Source organism: Tauraco erythrolophus, chromosome 5, assembly GCF_009769465.1.
Source record: "Tauraco erythrolophus isolate bTauEry1 chromosome 5, bTauEry1.pri, whole genome shotgun sequence".
Taxonomy (NCBI): Eukaryota; Metazoa; Chordata; class Aves; order Musophagiformes; family Musophagidae; genus Tauraco; species Tauraco erythrolophus.
In genome coordinates this window covers 51,401,956-51,427,942 of record NC_141469.1, presented here as the reverse complement: position 1 = coordinate 51,427,942, position 25,987 = coordinate 51,401,956, and the positions used below count along the sequence as shown (strand labels likewise).

Genomic DNA, 25,987 nt, shown 5'->3' with positions numbered 1-25,987 from the left:
ATCACCTGGTACGAATTGTACTTGCTTTTTTACAATGAGGCGGCCTAGACATTATTTCGGTCTTCTGCCATTTCCTGGTTTTAACTCCCAATTTACAGCAGATGCTCTTATCCTAGCCTCAAAATGCATATTTTTGCACTTTATGCTGTTAAATTTCATCCCACTTACATTAATCCAATGCTCATAGCAATCCAGCTGTGCCTTCTGCTCTTACTCCATATTAATGATGTTTCACAACCTTGTGACAGCACCCATTTTGGCACTGTTTAGTACCAAAATTTGTACTATAAATATATTCACGTGCACACAAACATGCTCTTATTTTACCTTTTCTTTTTATATGCTAGTACTTCTCTATTGCATATTACCTGCGATCTACTTTTGGAAGTTTCTTAGATATCTTACAATTCTTCTAATCCTAGTCTTTTCCCCCTTAGTTCATGCTATGCTAAATCCATGTGCATTATAATTCAGTAATTAATTGGTTACATATCAGTTTTGCATAATATTCTTTGATAAATGTACTTTGCATTTTATCCCACTGTGTGATGTAAGGTATTATTTTGTTGAATGTTCGTTACATGTTTCATGCTCCTGACATCAGACTAATAAGGTATCTAATTTTCATGATTTCTTAGACATAAATATTAGTTTTATTTTTTTCTAGTCTAGCCTAGTCCCTGTTATCTCTTTCTTTTTATCCTCAGTTTATCAGATTACTAAAGTACAGAGCTTCTTCATCACACTGACTTTCAGTGTTTCCTGCACAGAACTGGCTCTTCCATAGGAGTGAGACTGGTACCTAGTTCATCATGTTTTTGTTACTTCTGTGATGCCAGTTTCATTCCCTACACTATTTTTTCATTCTGTTGCCCAAGATTCTTGCATTAGTGCACAAATACTTTGATTGTTCCTAACTAAACATTCACAGTTTCTTAGCAGAATTAGTTCCCACACTATCTGCATCATCAGTCTTTCAGCATTACTGTTTCCCTTCCCTGCTCCCCATCCTCCTGTATTCTATTGAGTTTCACTGTGAGACTTTCCAGTCACCACCTACTCACTTTGTCCTCTCTGCAGTACTTGGGAAGAGGCATGAAGCTTTGAAATGCTTTTTAATGATGTTGCTTTCAGTTGATGTTGTTTTTATCAAGTCCTTTATTGTGATTTAATGTTATTGACAGAATTTGAGATAAATTTACATGTTGCACACATGCTACACTTGATGACTATAAATGGCAAAGATTACTTCACAGTCAATATGGAATTCCTGGTGTTTGTGCAAGAAAGGTTATTGGTACTTTTAAATCCTTTAAGGGTGGTTGAGATCATGCTTCTCCTTTTTCCCACAGCCACGGATTAAAAAAAACGATCAAGTGCTTTGTCAGCATAATGTAGTCCTCGCAAGTCAGACTTTGGTGCCCACAAAGACGTCTGGATACGCAAAGGTGGAGAGTTTGGAGCACAGTATGACTGTGATGGAGCAGGAAGAGGAGAAGAGAGCAGGACGAGACACACTACAGTCTGTTCTGCCAGTAGTTGCCATCTTCTGCCTGTGGATCTCTAGATTTGCTTTAGAAAAACAAAATGACAGTTAAAACGTGATGATGTGGTTGGCATTGATCTCCTTTTAATTTCAAAGGATCTGTCAGCCACATTGCAACACAAAAGGACTTGAAATGGCAGAGGGACTTTAAAAAAATAAAAAGGCTGTTAGGGTTGGGATTAGATTAAATTGAGTCTGTTGTGCTGTAATCTCCCTCTGTGAGCAAACAGCAGGGAAGGTGGTGAGGATGTAGGCCTTGGGAAAAGTAATTTAATTGCTGGTTACCACCAATCACTTTCCCAAATTCCTTTCCTCATCTACTGGAACAGTTTTATTAGCTAGCTGCCCAGGGAGATTTCTGTGTAGAAATTGGCTGGAACTCTTGAACCCTGGATCCAAGTGGTTCCATGGATATTGTAAATATCACAGATGAGATGTTGGACTCTTTAATGCCAGTGTAAGTTTTGTTAATGACTTGCTGAGGTCAGGATTTCACTTCTGTTTACATATGTGTTGGACTTTCTTTTGGTGGTACTCTGAGGGTGGGAAAGAATTTGGTTGTTTATCTAAAATGGTGCTGAATGGATCTCAGACTGATCCAGTGCTGCATCTGGATTCACTTCCACAAGGGACAATATGGAACAAAACTCTTGAAAAAATATTTTTTTTAACATTGAAATCAGAAGTCTTGAAAGCCCTCCCATTTTACTGTTTCATATGAGGGAAGGGCTGGCAACTTCATGTTTTCTCAGTTGAAGCAAGTTATCAGATTTTGAATGTGCTACAGTATATCAGGACTGCTATAGGTAATAACTCAGTCATTATCAAAGGTATGCTGCAAGGCATCATGGACTGACATTTTCAAATCACTGTGTAAATCTGCCTGACACAGCTTTAAAAGAAATAAAACAAGACTGAAAGCTCCAGTGTTTAGTCTAAAAACACACATGGCTGTGGTTGCTGTTTTAGCCCATGTGAGCTAACCGTGGAAGCCTTTTGTGAGCTCTCCGGCCTACTGAGTGGTGTCAGCTTGATTTGTGTGTTAATTTGCTGACTTTTCGGTTTGATGCTTTCCGTTAAAATTCACATAAAAAGCCTGCATGTTTTTGCTTTATTTAGCAGCTTTCCGTAATCTAAATGCTCTTCCAAAGACCGCCCTTGGTATCACTGAAAGTAAGAGAAAGTGCTTTCAACATTTATTCATTGTTGGAATCATTTATTCCCCACTTATATGATACTGAAAGGATGGAGGCAGATGGAGAGCCTTGTAAAGTGATGATATAACCAAACGCAGAGAAGAAACACAGTGGCAGTCTTACAAGATCTTTTCCTTATGGAAAAATACTGAATAAAATGATCAGTGGTGTAAGCTAGGAACTGCCTAGCGTCAGCTCAGCCTAGTGCCTTCCTGGCACCAAAGCTTGTCTTGTCCTGTTTAAGTTAAAGGATCCTCCTTACTCCATCTCACATGTCCCTGCTCCTTAGGTCTGGTTTGCTTAAGGAAGATGACTTGTTCCTGGCAGAGGCTGCCAGGAACCAGGAGACAGCCCTGGACTGGATCTCAGTCCAAATTTGCAATTAGGATGGTGTTTTGACACTGTTTTTCCCTGCATTTTGATGGCATGTGTGATCACCTGTGATGATTTTCTTGGGGCAGATGAGGTCCTATGGACCTTCCTCCCTGGAACAGATCAACTCTGAAATATAAATTAATTGAGTAGTTTAGCTGGCACTTTAATGTTAGATGGAATAACTGCTAATTCCATAGTGTTTATGTGGTCTGAACGACTCCTCTCGTGCTCTTCTATTAAGGAGAGATCTGCAGGCCAATATATGGGCACTGAGGTGTTTATTTTCAAGTAACAGGTGAAATCATGCTATGCTTACTGCATTTCTGAAACTGAAGAGTCAAACCTTGGAAGTGGCCCTTCCAAGAACAGCTCCAGAAAACAGTTCCTTGAATCACTAACATTACCTCTATTGTTTTGAGTCAACACTGATCAAAAATGCACCCTCAGGAAGTGGCTGGAGAGCGTGAGTTTGGTATAAGGTAAAAGCCTCACAAATTCCCACTGGATTTTTGATAAAAATAGAAAGATCAACCATTGTTTAGAAGTAGTCATCAAGCATTACTTCCCTAGCTTAAAAGAATGTCCCTCTATGTCTGAAAAAAAAAATGGTATTACCCTGTAAGTCAGCATCTGTTGTGTATTGTTACGTACCTACTGTACCACATACCTTAAGCCACAATTAATGGATGAAGTAAATTTTTGTTCTGACCTGTTCCTGCAGCTTGAAGCTCTCAGTGATGGCAGTGAAGCTAGGATCAGGCCCATAGTGGAAAGATCCTCTAAAGTTCTGTGTAACCCATTCACTATAATTTAAAAAATCTAGGTTTGAATACGCCATCCTGTTTTTCTTTCCACAGGCAGAGTCACTCCAGAACAGCTCAGCTCATACATTCAGCTTTTCAGAAATAATCTCAAAGCTTTGGAGAACCATTGTGGTCTTCTACAGCTTGTGCTGGCCATGGTCCAGACTTTGAAACACCCCCAGACTTCCAAATGGGACAACTTCCTTGCCTTTGAGAGGTTACTTCTGCAGGTACATATTACATGAATTTATTTGACCCAAGTAAAAAATGTTTTATTTAATTTTTGGAATTCCCATTTAATTCTGTAGCTTGTATTTTTTTATTAAGAAGTACATTGGATGTCTTGCTAAAAAGCTGTTCCTTATTGCCAAAATGGTAAATGAATGGGAATCTACACAGTTAATCTTTTATAGTTTTGTCTGAGAATAATTTTATAAACAAAAGGGTAGACATTGAAGGTGAAGTAAATAAGTAATCTGAGTTGGGTAGTGGTTTTACATCTATATGAAATTTCAAGTTGATAAAACTTCTAGCATTGAATAGGATCATCATCATCATCATCATCATCATCATCACTATCACTACCAGTCTGAAGATGCTTCTTGAGGTAACGTGCTGAATCAAATGCAGAGAGGACTTTGTTACTATGTGAGTGTAAAACTTGTGTAATTTACCAAGCAGATGAAAGCGTAGTAGGAAATTCCATGCACCAAGAGAGTGAGCTTTCTCTTGCTCACAGCTGTCATCTACCCTCAGCTTTTCCCACCATCACATTTTTTACGGCATCCTGTTGGTGACCACAGTATTATTTACATACCGTTTTGTATCACACTTGGATTTCTCTCAGGAAATTAAGAGTTAGTGGTATATTGAACTCTGTCCTACTAACCTTTGGAGATGTACCAAACAAAGGAGGAGTTTTTCTAAGAACCTAATAGAGTTAATTTCTGCTGAATTTCAGGGAAAGCTCAAAACTTTCCTTCCTGTGCTGTTTCTTCTGCCATTGTGTTGTTTTTAGAGGAACCATCTTCTGAAATCCTAGCAAGAGGCAAATCTCCACGAGGTAACTTCTAATGAAGCTAGAGTCAGCTTTAAATGAATAAAGTGTATAGTGTGGGTCTCAACTAAACCCAGATACTTCTTCTGTAAAAAATAGCTGTCTTTGTCTAGATGTTGAAAACAAACCAACAACTCAACTCACCCCATGATCTCTGGAAGCAGTATGTAATCCCTGGTCCTTTGAGAAGACTCAGTCCATGCTTCATAGCTTTGTAGTCAATGAATTTCTGTGACATTTTGGAGGCAAAGAATGCAAAACTTAAATAGTAGCAAGCTCTTGTCTACATTAATTTAAAAAAACTCTTCTCTCTTGGTAAGACTGAAATATTTTTGAATAACATAGACAGTTTACTTTGTCTAGTTAAGAAACAAACACATCTCAGGAAAAGAACTCATTGCAGCCATTCTTTGGTTTGTCTGGACTGTACAACATGGGACTGACAGCCCATAGTCCCCTTCCCTCTCCTGCAGTGACTCATGTCACATAGCTCTTCTCACAAGCTGGCTAAGTTCCATCTTAAAACCAGTTCAGCTTTAGAATCAAAATAAAGCTGCAAGCTCAGCATTGTTTTCACAACAGACAGCTGCCCATATAAAAACCATGCCATAAATCATCAGGGAGTGGAAAAACAGAGGTAAGAAACAGCTGAACTATATATTTCATAAAAAAGAAATGTATAACAAGCACTCTTATAATCGTAGATGGCTTTGGATTATACCCACTGCCTTCCACCCATCACATTAAGGTAAAATGTGTTAGCCAAAGCAAACTTACTAGGCTAACATTTGTAACTGTTCCTTAAGCACAGACTTATTTTCAGTAGTTCGAACAACAATTATTTTAAATTACGCAATCTGTACAGCATGTATCCTTCTACTGCCTCTATTTTGAAGACAGAGTCTGACATGCATTATCTGCTTCTGAGCTTATGGCCTGTCTCTGATCTGTTAACAGGGGCTTGTAGGAAGAGCAAAATACTGAGAGATTCAGAAGACGTCAAAGATTTTTTTTATTTAGAAAAAAAAAATCAACCAGGTCATTACATTGTGAATGGTTGGTACATAACACTCTGCACTAAATTTGATGCCAGGATAGTTTATTTCAGCAGTACTACTGAGACACAGTTGCATATTTAGTATAATTTTTATGTTTCAGATATTTTAAAATAATAAATCTTTAAAAATCCTCAGTAAAAGTAATTTTTTCAACATGAAAGTAGCATTGTTACTATGCTATATTGGAACCACACAGAAGACAACTGTTTGTGAAAGATCTACTGGGAGTAATATTATTAGATTCGGACAATGTAGGAATTCTAGATTTTTCACTGATGGATGCATGTCAGACTCCAGCTGATGCCAAAAGAGATAACCCAGTATAAACAGCTGGTGTTAGAATTCTCAGATTTCCCAAAAAAATAAATCTGCACAGTTTTAGCATTTCTCTCATTACTGGATCTCTCTGATGGGTCTCATGATTCTCTGCTTAGTCTACTTCGTGCTTTTTGAAAAACCACATTGTTGACACAAAACCTTTCGTCTTAACTCTTACATTGAATAAACTCTTCCATTTTTCTTCTTTTCTTTACTCCTTGAATCACTCCTTTCAGTTGATGTTGTAGATACTCAGTTCTACAAATGGCCTGGTAGAAGTAGAAAGCAGCCCACTTCCACTATTTTATCAGAATTAAAGATCTGTAACTACATTTTTCAGACCTATGTTGTCTCAGTAAGTTTTTTACATCTCCAGCAAGCAAGTTTGGTTTTGACTAGAAGTCTGCTGAAAGTCAGTGCAGCTGCCTACTTACTACAGAGTTGTCCTCTCCTTAACTGGGATGGATGAATGGTCTGAGAGCGAAATTGGATTTTGATGGGATCATGGCCTTGATCTCAAAGGAAAGAGGATCGTGTGCTGGGTTAAAAGTAATATATCAGAATGATTCATCTTGTCTGTCACAAGTTTTCTCCATTCTGCTGCTCTACCTCTGCACATGATGGAACTTTTACTACTCAGAACCTTGAAATGCTTCGTGAATTGAAACAGTATGTCCTGTTTACTAAGGAGATATCCCATCCCATCATATTTTCCTTCTCTTGAGGTCCTCTCTCTGTTTTTCTAATTCTGACCATCCATAAAACTGATAGGCGGGAAGAGGAACACAAGCTAAATGCTGCACCACGCTGCCTGCAGCTCTCCAGTATTCCTCATGTGACTGCCTCATTTTCCTTCGAGTGAAGATTTAAAATTTAGGGAGGTAACAGAAAATAAGAAAGAGTGTTGTCACTTCATACTTTTCAGTTCTGTGTAGCTATATCCCCTGTTCTCCTCAAATTTATGACTTACATGGAGGTTTATTAAACAGTAGATGCCTGTGAAATATAGAAGGACAAGAAGAGGAGCTCTCTCATTAAACAAAATGTGACACTAGGAGAGAAAAAATATTTTTGTCGTTTTTAACATATACTACTCATATATTCACTTAGCAGGGGTTTCTGCCTCCAAATACAATTTAAAAGTACCCAGCAGAAGTAGATGGTGTGAATGGGGGCATGATGTGCCCCAAGGGAAAGCCCAGTTGCTCTGTGAAGAGCGCTGCTCTGAAATTGCCCGGGTTGGATGCTAAGAGTTAGAATTGGCTGCATCCTTCTGGCATAATCTTGCTCTCAAGATTTAAGAGTAAAGTACTTCTCATGCTGAGTAGTAGTCTATTTTGTGAAGAGCCACATCCATTTAAATCCCAAGGTTGACATTTATTCAGTGCAAGAAAGTTTATCAGACTGAGTTTCTAAAATAGCATATGGAATACTTGAAATGCATTTCCTCCCAAAGAAAACAGACATTCTTCAAGCAATTTAAAATTCTGCTGCTGTACTTTGGAGTGAGGCGGAAGAGGAGGGGGAGGATTAATGTTGATTCCAAGTTTCCGTAGGTTGCCATGAGCAAAGACATTGTCATGCTAGAAAGTTTACTCTTAGTACTGTCATTTCTGTGTGGCACCAAATTCTGGCAACAGTGGTATCAGTTGGCACTGCATGGCAACTAAAGGTTTGTTACATCTTGTCCTCAGCTAATTGTCTGCTGCACGATTTTAAATGCAAACTTTCCCACTAAACTGAGTGGATTTAAAATGCCAGGTCCTGTGTGTACTGTGTGTGGTTCCCATGGTAGAAAGTTCCCAGTGCAGATGCCTTTCTGTAACGTACTATGGCTAGTAATAACTCAGACTAAAAGAAAAATCTCTTCCACAATATTACTGGTATTTCTTGCCTTATTCCTTACAAACAGCTTTTACTTTTCCAGACAGGATTTGCACCACAACTGTTGAAAGCAAACAGTTATTTTCACCTCCTCCAAAAATGGGCGGGGTGTGTTTCTTCTTTAGAATGAGCACATTCTCTTCTGTTTTGAGATGTCTGGGCTAAACTTCATTTTAAAACTGCAAATGTATCAGCACTGTTGTCTTAAAATGACTGCATTGCCCAAAGTAAGGAAATCTGAAAGATTACTAAATTCATTATTATTAGTGTTGGGGAGGAGAATGTTGCTTCTTGGAGCTTTTTTGTGGCACAGTTTTGGCACCTACTGACCAGCATTTCACAGTTTACTGGGAAACTGAACAGCTTCAGCGTTGACCTGGAAACCATGATGCTACCAGTGGATCTGAGTGCTGTCAAAGTTTGGTTTTGTGATGCTAAGTCATGTCACATAATCTCAAGAGTAATTGGAATTAAAGGCCATACTGAAAAAAAAACCCAAATAACCCAACAAGCCCACAAATCAAGCCAAACCCAAAAATCCCCAGCACATTCACAGTTTCATTCTACAGATTAAAAACAAGAGTGTAAACTGGGGACTATATTGTTCTGGTTGGCTATAATATTAGCTTTATGATGATGCGTATCCAGCTAAAAATCCTTTCAGCCTTCACCTATTTGAATTTTCTGATTTCGTAGACTTAGAGCCCCTTGAATTGGGACCAAGTCCCCTTTGAGCTTTGGCTCCTTTCAAGTTCCGCACTGTCTGTGAGGCAAGTGCCTTGCTGATTGGGCTGGTGCTCCCACGCATAGCATCTCCCAGCTATGGCACTAGAAACGTCATCAGTGAGTTTGGAAATGGCACGTTTCTAGCAGATATTGAGGGCAGCTGTTCAATTGACATCACAATGTGTACCACCACCTCACACATATTGTCTTATTGCTTTGGGATCTGAGCACATGATCAGCCTACCTAGCTCTATAGTATGTTACTTCTGTACTTCTAGTCTCGGCCGAGAACATACAGGTGGGCATTGCACATCTCCTTGACTGCTTAGAAAAACAAGTACAGTGTTGTAATGCCCATTAGCAAGCAAAGATAGATCTTGAAAGACGGGCTGCCATCTATCTATATATCAAAGTTGTCAATATGTGCAAATTCAATATAGAATATATGATGTATCTATCAAAGTCATTACCTTCTAAAGTTAACTTACTTGTTTTCAAAGGATGACGTGGTCATTTTTTAAATTTTATGGGTTCTTTTCCATTCTTTTTTCAAAGCTTTACTATTGTAGGAAAGAGAATACTGTAATATTTTAGCAAAAATATCTGGAGTTTTTAGTGGCTCTTGGTACTAATATAAGTAGGTCAAATGCTCTGGTAGTGGAAACTGCACACACTTACATGGAGAGCGCCTGACAGTATAGCATTTTCATATTTAAATTCCCAAATACTAATTAGTTGTATTTTATTTCTTTTTTCTCATTTTGGTGCTGTAAAATTTGTCAGGATACAGATATATTTTTGTCCTTGGTGTCTTGAGAAACAGAAAATACAGACATGTTTTTAAGATAAACAGAAACTTTGTGCCAGATGGTCATTCCAATGTTTTTATTTTTCTGTTGGCGGAAAGTGGTTATGAGGTTAATAAAATGACGTAATTCTTTCTCCTATGAATATTAGAGTGCAAACTCACAAAAAAATAAGTGGAATAAGTACAATACAGCTGAGTATTTTACATTGTAGTTAATGTTTCAGTGGCAAGATCTAATAGCTAGGGTGTTGGTAATATTCCATCCTGTGCCGTGATTCTTTACCATTTTTACAAATGCAGGGTACACATGACTCATTACTTAATCGAGGATGACATTATTATTTATTTGCACTTTTGGCTGTTGCAGAATGTGGTAGGCGTTGTTCACATATGAATGCCTGCACAGGACCCCATGCCAATAAATTTGAAAACTGTAAGAAACCAGCTTGCAGACTTGCCCTGCCTAGAACTCACTGTAGTTTTCAGACCTCTCAACTTTTCTACAGGGTACAGTAGTTACTAGGTGACATTTCTTGACTAAACTAGTGTAAACCAAAAGCTTAAGCATGGGCATCAGGGCTGCCAAAGCAAGCAGTTTGATACAAAGCAGTGAGGAAATAGAAATGCCTTTGGAGTAATTCCTCTTGCTCTGCAAGAATAATTTCTAGTTCAGCTGTAGTGAGACCTTTATTTCTCCATAGAATTGATTAAGATCAGTGGCATTCCTTGTTATTATTATTTATATTGCTTTAGTCTACATGTAATTTATAATTATGTAGCTCAGCTCAGTGCAATAAATTATCTTTTTGGTGGCCTATAATGTTATTGATAAATCATTTTAGAAGAGATATTGCAACAGTGTTTGGAAAGAAGACCCATGATGTTAGCTGCCTGTAATTATAGATGTTATATTAAAAAAAAGTCTTGAAATTAGATCAGTCACTTTTCAACATAAAGTTACATATGGAATGAATTGTCTTGGTGGGAGTCTTGCATGATACCTTGTTGATTGCAAAGGTCATCCTCTGGAATTTGGTGCCTTTCGGATGAGATTGCAGTTCTGAAGAGAAAATAGCCCTGCAGCAATCACTTGCTTAAGCTTCCAAATTATTCACAGTAAATTCTTATTTAACTATCTGTTTATTAGACTTGCTCCATTTAAACTGGGAGTTGTTTCCAGAACATGTAAACCTATTTGATTTCTGCCTTTATACATATAATATTTTTAACTTTGCAAGTATGTATTCGGTATAAAATTTATGTTAAATTTCATGACCTTGCTTAAAAATGGTGTATACAAACCCTGAAATAGTGTTGCTTCTTGTCACCTGCCTTGCATGGTCTCAGTTCATTTCTTTTGCTTGCTCAGTGCCTCTTGCATTCATGATACCTTGTTTTTAGCAAGAATTAGAATCATAGAATGGTTAGGGTTGGAATTGCTGGGGACATCTCAGTGCTACAGCAATACAAGTAAAACAGTGGACTAAATTTGTGGAAGTGATGAGCTGTTTTGAGTGTCTTTGATTTTATGCACCACCCGTGATATTCCATAGAGAAGGAGCTTGTTGGTTACAATTCGTATTCCATGTTCTCATGGAGCTAGGTTATGGACCACTTCCCAAATTTAACATGCCAGAATTAAGACATTCTAACTAATTTTGCTCAGAAGGGGATGTGTATGTGTTTGTGTGTATATGTATGTGTGTGTATATATATATAAATTCTTCTACTCTATGTAGATATAATTCTTCTAGTCAAACTAATTTTCTGCCAGCAGAATGCTCCTGTCAGACTACTTCAGAAGCAAAGTAAAATACAGGCAGTGATTGCTTTGACATTGTTTTAATGTTAAATAAATCCTTTGAGAGTGAACAGAGGCTATTTTTACTGACAATTTATTGATCTGTTGAAAGAAAACTGTTTTAAGTTTTCTAACTCTGGCTGACAAGGGGTTAAAATATCTTAAGTGAGGTTACCATATCACATGGGAGTTAAGAGTATCTTTCTGTATTCTTGTCATAGAAACGTGTTTGTGTTTGCCCTGAAAAACTGCAAAGCATTGCCATTGTGGCTCATTTAAAAAGTAAAGACTTCCCTCTCTCATTTTCTGAAAGACCTAATATTTTGTATCCACATGTGGGTCATATAGAGCCTCTAAAATGAGCACTTAATAAAGAAATGGCTTTCTTAAGTGAACAAATGTCCACATCGATAAAACTTAAAGCGCCTTGTGGGAAAAAGAAGCTAAACATATAAAGTCAATTAAGTTAATGTTACATTAATATTCTACGTACAAAACCTAAATACTTGCTGTAAAATAAAAGAATCCCAGTGTATAAATTATTGTGATGGGAGCCAGCTCTTTGGAGGGGAGAAGCAAAAGACCACTACCTTCCCCTCTACACACACCCACATTATTTAGTTAGAAGTTTAAACAATTAACTGTTTTTTCTTGCCAGTTTTCTTTTGAGATGCATGTTGAGATTACATGGCATTTGATACTTGGTTAGCCCATGTTGCAGAAGGGCAGCATGATTCTTTGTTTTGTATGAACACTTATCGCCAGCGATAGCCAGAGTCCTTCACCAACCCCAGCTCCCTGTGTGGAGCTACAGCTCTACCTGTCACTTGCCATTCTTTCTCCTCTGTGACTTTCCTCTTTCAAATCTAATGTCAACTGCTTACTTACTGTAAAAGATAAAATTAACTGGGCCGAAAGGCAGATGTCCTCACTCTCTGTCAGTACGCATGGAGTAGCTGTTGAGAGGCACAATACTAACGACATCAAATGAGTCACCATTTACTCTTACACAGATAATTGTGCTCCAAGAGGCAAAGCTGCTGTCCTGTGTACTCCCAGCAAGTCCTTGCTTTGCTGTATGCATTGCTCCGCTGCTAGAGAGTTACGTACTACCTGGTTTATCTTAGTGGCAGGATCTGCTTCCAAGTCTCTACTTCTTAAGGAGATTGCTGCCGCCATCACCAAAAAATTTATCTTACTTCTTTCTGTTATTACTTGCACTGGACAATCTGAGTCATACGTGAAACGTTTTTCAAACCACTCTTCCAAAGACGTGAGGAATGTCTCCAATGGACTGGGCAAATCTCTTGGCTTATTAACCTGCAGGAAAATGTCATGAGCTGTTTCAGATCTAACGAAGCGGAGGATTCAAGCACTCTTGGCAGCAGCATCTTATACTATATTTTGGGAGGCAGGGACCTGTAAGCGGTGCCTCTTCAGGTGTGGCTTCTGTGGTCACAGGTCAGCAGTGCAAGAGTGCAGATTCCCATAGTCTGTCTTTCTTCCTCTTAACAGCAGAAATCCCATTAGCGATGCCCATTCATCAGCCTTCTGATGGACAAGTTAATTGGCAACATTTTGCTCAGTACTGAATCAAGTGTGTTATTGTGGTGTTTAGTCTCTGCTAATAAGCTCATTAATTTGGCATTAATTGTGTGTTACTGGAGAGGCAAAGTGGTATATGAATGGAGATGGGAGGTGGGTGGCTTTGTGCTCTCGCACATTTATTTTCTATCGATTTTGTTCATTATGATAGCGGTGTTTTTTGATAAAAAGACTTGTTTGGTGTATGTTTTTGGATGCGTTCAGTCAAGATGATTCACTCAGCTTATCATAGTTTAGGTTAGAAAAAGTTTTTAAGATGATACGTAGGGTTTCATAGCTAATAATCCTAACTAATTTTGCCCCTGCTATAGGTTCGGAGCAGGACTGCATTTGCCTTTTGTGTTTTTGTCTGCTTTCACTAATTACATTATAGTCTTTAAGGAAATGAGCATTACGTTATTTTTACAGTCCAAGTGTTGTCCCTAGGTAAAATTCCAGGTGCTGTTGTAATAATAATTAAATCAACACCACAGAACACAGCATGTTGTCGTGAGAGCTTTACTCTTAGGAACTGCTTATCATTGTGGTTGTTAGCTCAAAGGCAGTAAATCACCTATCAAATCTCTTATCTGCAAACCAGTTTCATAGTGCCAGCACCGTATCTCTGGTTTTGAGTGTGATTATATTAGTCTGTCAGCTTCGATTTCCTCATTTTTTTGGAGAATATACATGATTATTTCTTACAGACTGGCAAGGAGAAAGCGGAGAAACAACACAACTGAAAATTAATGAAAACTTTACTGTGGGCGATGTCCAAAATTAACAGTGGGGCTGCCACGTTGCATTCCCTCTGTCTCCCCACCTTAAGGAGTCGCATATTTCCCTTTCCCCTGGCCCACACACTTCCTTGGATCACAGACATTTCTGAGCACAGGGTACATGCACAGATGTACAGGTGCACACTGAACTGCTTTTTCCCACAGTCTGGGTTGTCTGGGCATTAGTCAGCCCCAGCGTGGAAAGCAGATAGTCCCACTGGCACAGTACTGATCCCTAGCTGTAAGCCTACCGTCTCCGTTTGTCTTGTGTCCCCCAGAATATGCTAAGGGATTTTTTTTCCCCAGGAAAAAAATAAACTTTGGTGAGTCTTGATGTGCCTGTGCAAACATGTCTTTTATAGCTGCTGCCTTCAAATCGCAGCTCTTACCTCTGTCTGTGTCATCTGTTCTTGGCCATGAAGCTCTTTGAAGGCACAACTGTACTCACACTCTGTGGCTAATATTTTTCCCAAAACCACTATTTTCAGTAGGAAAGTAAGTATATTCTTAATTTGATTTTGCATACTTGATAGAAAACAAGGTGGTGTTAGTTTTCTGAGTTGTCAGGCCAGCCAAGCTTGGGGTGGTCTAGGATCTAACTGCTTTTCCTAAATTAAGATTTTATGTTATACCTGGTGGAACTGAACTGGCAGTGAGCTAGACAACTTGAAAAACTTTGAGTGGTTGTTGGCCATGTTTTTAATTAACAGCCCCCACCCCTCAAGGAAGTTGCACAAAAAACCAGTACTACACAATAAGTTGATTGCAGCTCATTCCAGCTAGGGAGCCATGGTAGATTTTTGTTCATTATAAATTATGATGTCATTGTTTGCAAATGTACAGACTTGCTTGACATCATTTGCTTACTTCTAGTAAAGCAGGCAGGCTCAGCTCTCCTTGTCCAGGTTAGAAAAGCAGGTCTTGTTTGAAGGCAACGTGCTTACTCAGCCAGTAAAATCTTAGTGGAATTTTACCTCTGCAGTATATCATGAAGAATCCTTTTTAAAATCCAATCATGCTTGTCAGAGGTCTGCCTATGTAGCACTTATTGCCTTGCATCCTCTTGGAGATGACCGGTTATCTCTGCTTAAACAAAGTTGTAACCCTAACTGTTTCCTCTTGCAGAGGTGTAAAATATTACACCTTATTAATTTTATATTAATTTAATATTAATTAAAGCGGTTACTACTACCTCTGCTATCCCACAGGTGTGTGTAACAGACAAATGACTCAATCCTAGTAGGTGTTTCCCACGTGTTCCTAAGGTTTCTTGGGAAATGGAGAGAGATTTCTTCTAGTGGTCTTCTTTCTTTAGATTTCCCCTGATTCATGTCTCTACAGCTAAGTCACTTTTATTGCCCTGAAGTTTCTCTAGGGGCTTTCTCCATCTAAGATGATACCTCTTTGGAAGCCTGCCTGTTTCGCCTCATGACACCACATTTGGGTACAAGAACATTAAAGTCAGCATACTGTAGGCCTGACAAAAGTGGATTTAAGCTGGGAGCTGCCTGCTGGCTGTGGTGTTCCCAGCTCTGCATGGAGCAGCATGAGGGCTGACACAAGACACACTAGTGTAACAAGACCACTTCCTTCTCATTTGCCCCCTGCCTTCCTCCAAAAAGCAAATACTCGCTCCATGCCTAGAAATGACCTGCCTTTACCTAGTCTGAGGCTTCTGTAGCATTGTTTTCTCTGTGTTTACTCTTTCATGTATTCTATAAGAATGCTCTGTTAATTAAAAACGTAGTAAGCACAGGAGGAAAAATGAAATTTCTCTCTGGATGTTCTCCCCTGCACCACCCCATCCCAGGGTGTTTGCCTTTGTGCACCTTTAAAACAAATAGCATATGGTTTTGTGAGTGTTCCTGTAATTCAAAGTAGTCATGTTGCCTGCAGAAATGAAGGGCACCACGCACACGTAAAACTTGTATGGTATTTTCTAATGAAATATGACAGCCCGTTTGTGCAGCTGTGTCTAATAAGGCACGAATACAGTTAACTGCTGTTTACCTCCTCACTCTCTGTTTGTTTGGAGTACAGAAATGCTGTACGTTCGCATTAGGGAATTCCGTATAGAAATCTAACTGGGACTATTGATGGGAAGTATTTTATAATTTTGTAGCAGGTTAAAACATATGGTTGTAGTTACAGTAAATAAATGGCTTAGTCCATAAACCACTGCCATTCAGCACAACTGTCAGGTTGATGTAGGTTTATCCTTCAGTAGAGTAAAACGTAGGTAACGGGTAAGTAATAAATGATAGTCTGGGTCTCTGCCCAGGGAAGGAAAGAGTTTCAAGTTCTTTTTAACGAGGGCATTAGTGAGAGGAGAGGAAAAGCTAATGTGCCATAGATGAGAAATTCTCCAAATATGACTTAATTCTATCCATCAGTTTTCTTCTAGTGTTTCTTCCCTACCCATCCCCAAGTCTAGGGAAAGTGAAATAGCTGGTAAGCTGTAAGGCAGCAAAGGATTCAGACATACTCCATAGTTTCATCTGACTTATCCTCGCATAATAGTGCTGCCTCCGATAAAAATAAGGAATGTTTTCTCTAAGTTTTTTAAAATGTCTCTAGTTTTCTCTGAATTTCTTAACCCAGTATTCTTCTGCAACACAGGAACGAAGATAACAGTTAAATTTGGGAAGATGCAGGCACTGTATTAAGTGAGGTTACCAAATGCTACACCTATTAATTGTATCTGCTCTGAATATGGTTTTTCCAGTTTTCAATAGGGTCAGAGTGTGGTTAAAATAAAGTTTCTCCAAGAGAGACTGGCATGGGTCCTCAGCTGTCTTTTTATTAACATATATTTTTTAAATGGCTATGGTGTCCCTGGTGACCAGCTCTCACTGGCTTGAATTGTTTTGGTTCTGTTTGGTTTTGAAAGTATGTTTTTAAATATCATTCATTCTTATGAATGAATATATCTGTTTTAACAGATACAATTTGAGAAAACTCTACTTGCAGAATGAAAAAAAAACCAAAATCTGAAATTCTTGATATCATGTACCACTACCTAAAGTTCACTGTCTGTAATGGACAGTAGCCTTAGCTGGGTGTAAGTCTTCCTATTGTGACTATAAGATACACAGGAATACATTTCAAAATATATGTTCTTGTACCAAAAACCAAGTGAAAAGCTCTCTGAACCTTCTTACTTGTCTTAATTGAATTATCCTCCCTTCCCTCCATGTAGGTTTTTCCCCACACTATAAATGGATTTTCTGCCCAGGTTATCTCATTTCTGGAATTCCTCAAAAAATATTCAGTACTCAAGGAGTCAGTACACGATACTCAAGTACCCTGTATTCCACAGTAGTTCTGGACAGCTTTAGAACAACTCAAGTAGCACTTTCTGTGTCTTCGTATCTACCGTTTCTCCAAGCTTGTCTTGATGATAGGTCGTCTTTTGCCAGAATTATTGGAAAACTGATGCTTCCTTCTCCTGTGTGCCCTGGAAGAAAAGACTGTTTGAGAATCTGCATACTGTAAGAGGGAAGTGGTTCTCTACATCTTCTCATTGCATCTACAGAGATGGCAGCAGATACACAAAGATGTAAGCTGCTGCTGCTTTGGGAGTGCCAATCGCTGACGTAGGCAGAGTTTTGCATTGTCTGCATACTGGTTTAGTTTCATCTGCTTGTTTGCAGCAGGGAAGAAATTGAATGCACTGAAGCCACATGTGCCAGCATTTAATTGGTAGGGGTCTGACTGCACGCACTGGCAACAAATGTGTAGATTGGGAAGCCACCATGCATTTCAGGGGACATCATAGCAGAGAACTCTATAAGCAGGATGCAAAACTTCAGTGTTTCGCTTCAAGTTCTGATTTCACCCAGTTTTTGCAGCTACGTGGAATGAAACTTTTTCTGTATTTTCTGACTTTCTGTAAAGCTATCAGTTTGAACTCCGAGTGTCAGCATCTGCAAATGGTTTGGTTGCCTCTGTGAAATTAATTGTTTCCTAGCCTGTCACTGTGTGCATTTGTGTTTTATCCATAGCCTGAGCAAGATCTCTAATAGAACTGATCACTACTGGAAAATGAACAATTTCTTTAGTATCTGATGAGCGGACTTGGAGAAGTAAAGATAAGCATGGAGTAGTGTGCCCTTCCTCATCCTTCTTCCCTTCTGTAAGTCAAAACAGGACGCACAGTTACGAGACATCAGTGAAGCACTCTTGCTGGGCAGTAGTTACCTTATCCTTTTCCTGCATATGCTGCTCATAAGAGTTTTATTTTCATTAAATATGTAGAGGCAGAGGATACCTTTAAATCTTTTGACTCTTAAATGTTTTCAGTAAGTAGTGGCACAGAAACTGAACTTCTTTTGTAAAAATACAAAAGCTTTACACTGTCTCACAGAGGGAGCAACATATTTCGGGCAGATGGACTCTCAAAGACGATAGAAACAGCAACTCATGGATGACCAGGTGACCTGCTTTTCTGTCCTGAAAAAACTAAAAATAATTTACATATTTTTGTTTCTAAAACATTTGCATGTCATCTTGGTGTGATTACTGGCACACGTTGTATTGATTCAACTTTATTGTTGCGTTATTCTCTCACATTCAAGGGCCACATGTGCTCCACATCTGGTGAACATTCAAAGGCCTTTTGAAAAACATCACCATGGTTTTTTTCTTAGAAATGCTTATGACAAATATCATGCTCTTGCATCTGCTTCTGCTATTGGTTGCAAACAGGATGCACTAGGCTGTGCCTATTGTCCAGTTACAAACCCACCAAAGATAACATAATACGTTTCCTGTTAACCAAAATGATTAACTACTTGATTATTGGTTCCTTGCACCAGAATGACCATGCATGTTTGTTCTGGTGAAATCACAGTGGACTGTAGTGGATGTGTATCTCTTTAGAATCATAGAATCATAGAATCATAGAATGGTTAGGGTTGGAAGGGACCTCAAAGATCATCTAGTTCCAACCCCCCTGCCATGGGCAGGGAAATCCTCCACTACACCAGGTTGCCCAAAGCCTCATCCAACCTGGCCTTGAACACTGCCAGGGATGGGGCATCCACAACTTCTCTGGGCAACTTGTTCCAGTACCTCACCACCCTCAATGTAAAGAATTTCTTTCTTATATCTAACCTAAACCTGCCCTCTTTCAGTTTAAATCCATTGCCCCACTGTCATCTTTATGACCACTTTCATTAGACTAGCCAATGTCGGGAAGAAGAGACAGCAAGAAGAAAACCATTGCATTTTTAGGAACGAGTAGGAACCCTCTTTTTATATAGTTATTTATAATAAAATATAGTCTGGCTTTTGAGGACAGAATGCCTTAAAAATTGCTAGCACGGTATTCAATGTCGCAAGTCACCAATAAACTAGGACTTAAAACATTCTGGAAAAAGTTAAATGTTTTCCTACAGATCTGTCAGTACTGTTCTGGTTTGGTACATTGCTCAATGCATTTTATAGTGTGACTGCATGACTATTTACCACGCTTCATGGCGATGACGTTGCATTTATCGTGAACCTCTCATGGGGTGAAGTATACTCATTCTGAACACCATCTGTTTAGAATAGACGGTTCCCCATACCAAATCAGTTGCATGCAAAGGAGATTGCAGTGTGCTTTTCACACATTATTTATTATGTAGGGCAAAGTTAAAAATCATGATTAGCATCTTCTTACATTTCACCCTTAGGTGCATATAATATAAAATCTCATTTTGAGATACCTAAAGCCAAACTCAAACCTGAAACATGTTTAGTTGGGCTTAGAATGAAGGAGAAAATAGTCTCCTGACTCAATAATGAACTTCATTTCTCTTTTGGGACTTGACTTCTGACACAGAGAGAAGGCCAAAATAAAAACCAGAGTGAGTGAGGGCCCCGACTTAAACCTGCTTTTAATTAAGCCTTGTAAAGAAGCTTTTCTGCTAAAACTCTCAGGTTGAAGAGTTCATGAAAAAAAATCTCCCTGTGGCTTATGAACAGCCAAAGCGGGGACATTCAAACACACATTTTTGAATAGTTTAAACTAGAAAAAAATGCAAGTGAGAAAGTCCATATTATTTGTTTAATGCAGTTTTTTGTAGGCCACTCCTTTTCCAGTTATCTTCTCTTTTTTATTATTCTGTGTGTTTCAGTTTAAAACTTAATGCCGCTACAAGATGTTTTGATATTAACAAACACGAAAACTAAATTGCTTTGGTTTTCTTTTTTCCTAATTGCACATAGATCTGACCCAGTTCAACTGGACGCAGTTACAGTGCATTAGAAATGTAATACACATTTCGAATCAGAATCCTTGTGCCAAGGCAAAGGTCAAAGTAATTTTCTTGTTTGTTTGTTTTTACAGGGATTAAATAAATGTAGTTTTACCACGAGGAAAATGGTAGTGCCCATTGCTCAAGTATGGCTTTTAAGTCCACATTTAAATGGGAGTAAACAATCCTGTCTGGAAAGTGGCAGGGATCATTTCAGAAGTAAAGGTTGCAGGCTTTCTGTGCAAAGTGATGCTCATCGTGCAAGACTTCTGATAGATCACTTACACTATCAACCCCAGACAAGAGCTTACACCACCCTAAAATAAAGCTGTGGCTTCAGTGACAGACTGTAAACAAAAAGGGGTGGGATACAGTTAATGGCAGCAGTATAGCACTAAAGAAAAATAAATAATTCCCTTTTACTTGCAACTGGCAAAGGCCCAAATCCTGAAACATCATCAATCATCCTTGATGACTAGATGAGATCATAAACCGAATGAGGAAAAATAAACTTGAATTTAACTTAAATTGTGATTGGCATAGTAAAAATTAGCTTTCACCCCAAAAAATGTTTTCTTCTTCCAAAACATTTCTAATTGCCGCCCTTCCCAACTTTTCCCCACCCATTGCAGAACTTCCAGTGCTCTTCACTGTTGGTAGACGTCATCCCTTATCCTTCCATGTCTGTTTCAGCATGTATTTTTAGTTTTTTGTTGAGAAGCAAACTGCTTTTGCATTTCTTGGAAAAAAAAAAACCCACAAACGAACAACATTTTAAGGGTAGTCTTCATGTAAATACCGAACATTATGTTATTCACAACCTCATAATTCACCAGTCTACCAGCTGAATAATGTAGCAGGCATGGAGGACTGAGGAGCAAAGGATGTTATACAGACCAGGAGAGCCATTCTGACAAAAATCTGTTGGGGCAAAACTTCCTGAGAAAAATACATGAAGTTTCTTTTTCAGTTCTTCACACATCTACAGCTTATTATGAACAAAATACACACTCTAGGGAACAGTTACGTACTGTCAGGAAAATTGATTTGATATTATAATTTTTACAGCTGTTTATATTTTGCACTGTGATTTTTTACAGAGTTTCTGTATAATGTCCCTGGAGAGAGAGCCTTGTTCTTCATGACCTGATAGATTTAAATATAAAAGTTAAGTTCTGGAAAATTGGAGACCTGGTAGAAATAATCCTAAAATTCCACCAACAGTATGAAGTCATGAGGTTGCAAAGTCAGTTTTGGAGCTGGCATCTTCGTTTAAAAGATAAAGCAGCATGTCATGAATATTGCAGTCACACAGTGATCATTACTGATTATTTGATAAACATCAGACACACGGTTGGAAGAATTGGTTTGATACTTTTTTGATAAGCAACAAGCAAGGAAATTTTGTAGTTTTAGATCATTGATTTAAAGGCACTGTTACATCCTAGCTGACCATGGCACATACAAAGTAAGTTGAGAATATCAGTCTGGTTCTTAGAGGTCTAATTGATGCTAAATTGGCAGAGACTGATTAGGAAGGGAGCTTGGGCTACCCCCTAACCTCTTGAGCTTTTGCATGCTTACTTTATCAGTTGTGTAGATAAGGGGTTTTGCTTCCCCGTGCTATCAATCTGGCCCTTGCTCTAAGATGAAAATACTGAATTTAATTAAGTAGCTGTGGGTCTGCGTTCAGCCATCCCCTGCGATATCAGATGTGTAAAGTGAACCTCTGCTGGAAATTAGCCTGTATTACTGATGAGTGTTGGGAACAAACTGTGTGAGTGATTTTCTCGATAGATAGTGGAAGAGGTTTATTTTTTTTCCCTTTAATTAAAAAAAAAAAAAAAAAGAAGAGGTATAAATGCTGCCTTAGAGTTGCTCCTGTTAGGTAGTGTTGAAATGGTGGACCGGTCATGCTGATTCTGTTTATTTATTTATTTACATAATAAGATTTTTGGGGAAAGCTATTGTAGACTGAGTTAAATTTCAGTCGGTATATGACAATGCCACGTTATTTTCTGTGAAAGGAACTTTGTAAGTTGAGAACTTGTGATTTTGGAGGAATGTCTTTCGAAGGCTCACTGCTGGTTGCAGCTTACAGTACCAGAGGAATGGAGCCAAAATAGTATTTTAACTTTATTTCCCCCCCCAAGTTATACATGTAAATTTTTCTGGCTGTGTTGGCAGGAGGCTTGGTGTGCAGATAGATGTTTATCCTTTTATACGTGATCACGTTCATGTAATCATTCTTGCCAGAAAGCGAGGACTTACTACAGAGGATTTTGAGACACCCAGCAGAGATTTTGTGGATGTGGGGGTTTCAACAGTAGTTTATGAGACCCTTCCCAGCGGTCAACACACCAGTGTTTGCGTGTGAGAACTGTGGGCTTCGTGGCAGTGCCCTGCTGCTATCAGGAGAGGGAAACATGGCTGCCATGCACTAGGACCATAGGGCTGGTTTAGGGCCATAGTGTCCTTTGAAAGGATAGAGAGTAAATGTTAAGTGTAATGTGTTGTTCTGGCGTATGTTGTTTAAATTCGGTTTTCTTAAAGTTGCCACATAAATTTCTCAAGTGGTTGGACATTGAGATTTTAAAGCATTGTCTTCTAAGTTCATGGTATCTTTAAGTGAGATTGGTGGCAAGTGGAACATGTCACCTAATTTAAGGATGAGAACTAGCAGAGTGATCCTTTAGGACCAATTCTGGGTTATTTTGCAGTTGGCTCAGTATTTGCTAGTCTGTGCTGCAAAGAAGGGCTAAGAAAAGAAAATGGCTCTGCTGTGTGCAAGGAGAGCTGCTTACCGAAAGCTTACAGTACTGCTTCCAGCTCTTGCAAAATCCCATTGATACCTTGATCTCAGAATACAGGGCAAGTTTGGACATCCAGTAGTCCCAAAAATTCTTAAATGAAGAAATAGCTTTTTTCATTGTTTTGCCATTGCCATCATCAAAGTTGCCTTTGCTATGTGGTTTCCATACAGGTAGCTGCAGCTTCAAAACCTGTTCTAAATTTCATGGCAATCCCTGTACTCTTTGCAGAGAACAGCATGAAATTCAACTTTTACAGCTGGCTTTCACTCCTTTCGTGATGTTTGGGTTGTTGTTGTGGTTGGTTGGTTGTTGTTCTCAGGCTGAATGTTTTGCTTTTACTGTGAATTCAGCACTGCTCTGTGCAATTTAAGATGAGGGCAGATGCCCCTCTTACCAGGATTTTGATAGCTCCACACCAAAAGTTAGTGGATTCGTGTATTTGGGAGCATTTGACAGATAAGGGTATGTTCTGGAAGATTAGGTGAGTTAACGACTGTAATTTTCAGGCATCTTCCATGAATTCAGACTTTCAGATTAATTGTAAGATGTTGTTGCTATAGGAATCCAAAAATTTGGTTTGTGTCCAAAAAGTAAACTGTTTTTTGGTAAAAGCAGTAAGAAGAAATAAGGGTAACTGAGAGATTTTAGGAAATTTTTCTGATTATCATTTCTTCTTTTGTTAACAGCAAATACACATTCCACATGTCCTTCAGTTTATCCATTTGTACCGAAAGACTGAAGAGTTTTAAACGATCACTAAAATAGTTAAATAATAGTTCTTCTCGCTTCTCTCGTAATCCTCTGGGAATCGGGTACTGGGAAGAAAGATTCCAGAGCCAGTTCTCCTGCAGGAATGAGGAGTATGGATCACTGGTTTTAGAGTATTTGTCCACTCAGTGGACTGATTTGAGTGTCAGGATCTGGCAAAGAAATTTATCTGGCTTCCCCAAGGGGAGTGAAAGCCATTGATGGCAGTGAATATCATCTAAGTAGCTTCATTTTCCTTTCCTAACACTTCTGCCAAGGATCTAAGCCCTCACAAAAGTTCTGCTAAATAGAAGAAAACTGTTGCACTTAATGTATACGTTTGCCTTTAGTGGCTAATGGAACATTAGTGCAGTATTCACATCATCTTTCATCTCAGACATGAAGTATATAGTGACTTCTGGTTTTTTCTTCGAGGAATTTGGTTCGTCAGAGAAACATCTGGTTTATGTAAATGAGCAAGGAATTCGGTACACGAGATGATTGCAAAATAGTTACCTAGATGGTGTCCACATCAGTAATTCATTTAGCTCCATTTTGTAAAAATAAATGTTACTTCTATAAAGGCTGTCCCTTTTTCAGTGTTAATGAACGCGTTTTCCTCCTGCGAATTTAAAAAAATAATAATTAAAAAAAAAGAAAGAAAGAAAGAAAGAAAGAAAGAAGAGCGTTCGACAGGGAGCGTAATTTTCGTTACGTTCGGGTAATTGCAGGAGAACGCTGAGGTTCAGCCTGGATCAGCTTTCCAGGCGCCACATTCCGCCGGCGGCTTCGCCTCCCTCCGGCGCTCCCACAGCGCCACCTGCAGGGCCCCGCCGGCCCCGCCGGCCCCGGCCCCGCTGGCACCGGGCAACGGGGGCAGCCTCGCGGCTGAACTCGTCTCGGCGTGCCGGACGGCATCGCGCGGTGCCGCTTCGGGCTGGGCGAGAAGCCATGGTTTTGTTTCTGTCCCGCTCTTTCCCGCATTTAACAACGGATACGCGTCCTGCGACGCAGCGTATTGATGCCCGGGAGTGTGCGTTGGCGTCCTTCCAACCCAAATTGACAGATCTACGCACCTTTTTCCCCCCCTTTGCGTAAAGCAAGCTCATAATCCACCTTAATAAATCCAAAGCGCGGTTACACGTGGAGAAACAGTTCTAGTGTCAAAGTTTAACTTTTAATTTTTTTTGTTAATCCAGCTCTGACTCAATCATGTTTTATTAAAATGATTTTAGTGGCATTTCTGTTGCATGTTTTCTGATGTGGAAAAACAAATCAAACCCCACTTATCACATGAATCATTGTTAAAGTCAGCAGTAGTCCTCTGTGTAAAATCTGCCAGTAAAAGCCGGGAGGATGGGGATTAAACCTGGAGCACATTAAATTAGTTCCAGTCTATCCCGAGCAGGCTCTGCATTGCTTGCTTAGGCAGGCAAAACGGAAACAGGCAGTTTATAACAAGGCTGGTTTAAAAACTGTGGGGTTCATTTGAAAAAGATTTATTATCCCCCACTTATGTAAACATTACAAATGTGGGCTGCAAGCAGGAGGCAAATCTTTATCGAAATCTCTTTAAGAGCTTTTTCGTTGCGAATAAAACGGACAGCATGTACTCTTGTTTGAAGATTCGCCAATATTTGTACAATAATCTTTTCTCAGTGCTCTGACTAATTAAAATACGGCTCAGGGTATAACAGCGAGACCACCAACTGATAATTTGTTGGGATCTGACAAAAGTGGCAATGACTGAGGTGGTGGAGGGAAATTATTTGAGGCAGGAGGAAAGATTGTCCTGAGACTGGTTTGTGTTTTCCGGAGCAGTTATTAAAAAAAAAAGTTAAATTTTGAAGAGAAAACTAGATTTATCTCTACCCACTCCCCTTCCCGGTGCATGCTGCCGTTCTTAAACAGTAGCATAGAAATTTTGTTGGTCTTGTGATCTTTGCTGGGGCCTGCAGCACTGTCTGCTGGGAAAGTCTTAATGTTTGCTTCAGGAAAGCTAAGAGCAGTCTGGGACGAGAGGGTCCCAGCTAATGACTGGGGTAGCAACTCGCATTGTAACATTTCAGGGTGACTTAATTGTGATGATGTTATTTTGAAAGTTTATTTTCAGAAGGATTAAACATACATTAGTGCAGTTAAAAAAATCTACTTTTATTTGAAGTATTAACAGACAATTTTATTTCTAGCTGTTGCAATACCGTTGTACGTTGTTTATTTAGTGTACATGTTATAAGAGTTGTTCAGATC

General features: G+C 39.0%; 1 protein-coding gene across 2 annotated transcripts in view; it reads left to right on the top strand.

The window, feature by feature from the left end:
* Positions 1–25,987, top strand: part of SCFD2 (sec1 family domain containing 2) — a 209,287-nt gene that overhangs the window by 49,794 nt on the left and 133,506 nt on the right. For both annotated transcript variants that reach the window (XM_086612205.1, XM_086612206.1), the window contains exon 4: positions 3,975–4,150. In XM_086612205.1, coding sequence (XP_086468331.1) covers positions 3,975–4,150 — 176 coding nt within the window. The remainder of the gene's footprint in view (positions 1–3,974; positions 4,151–25,987) is intronic.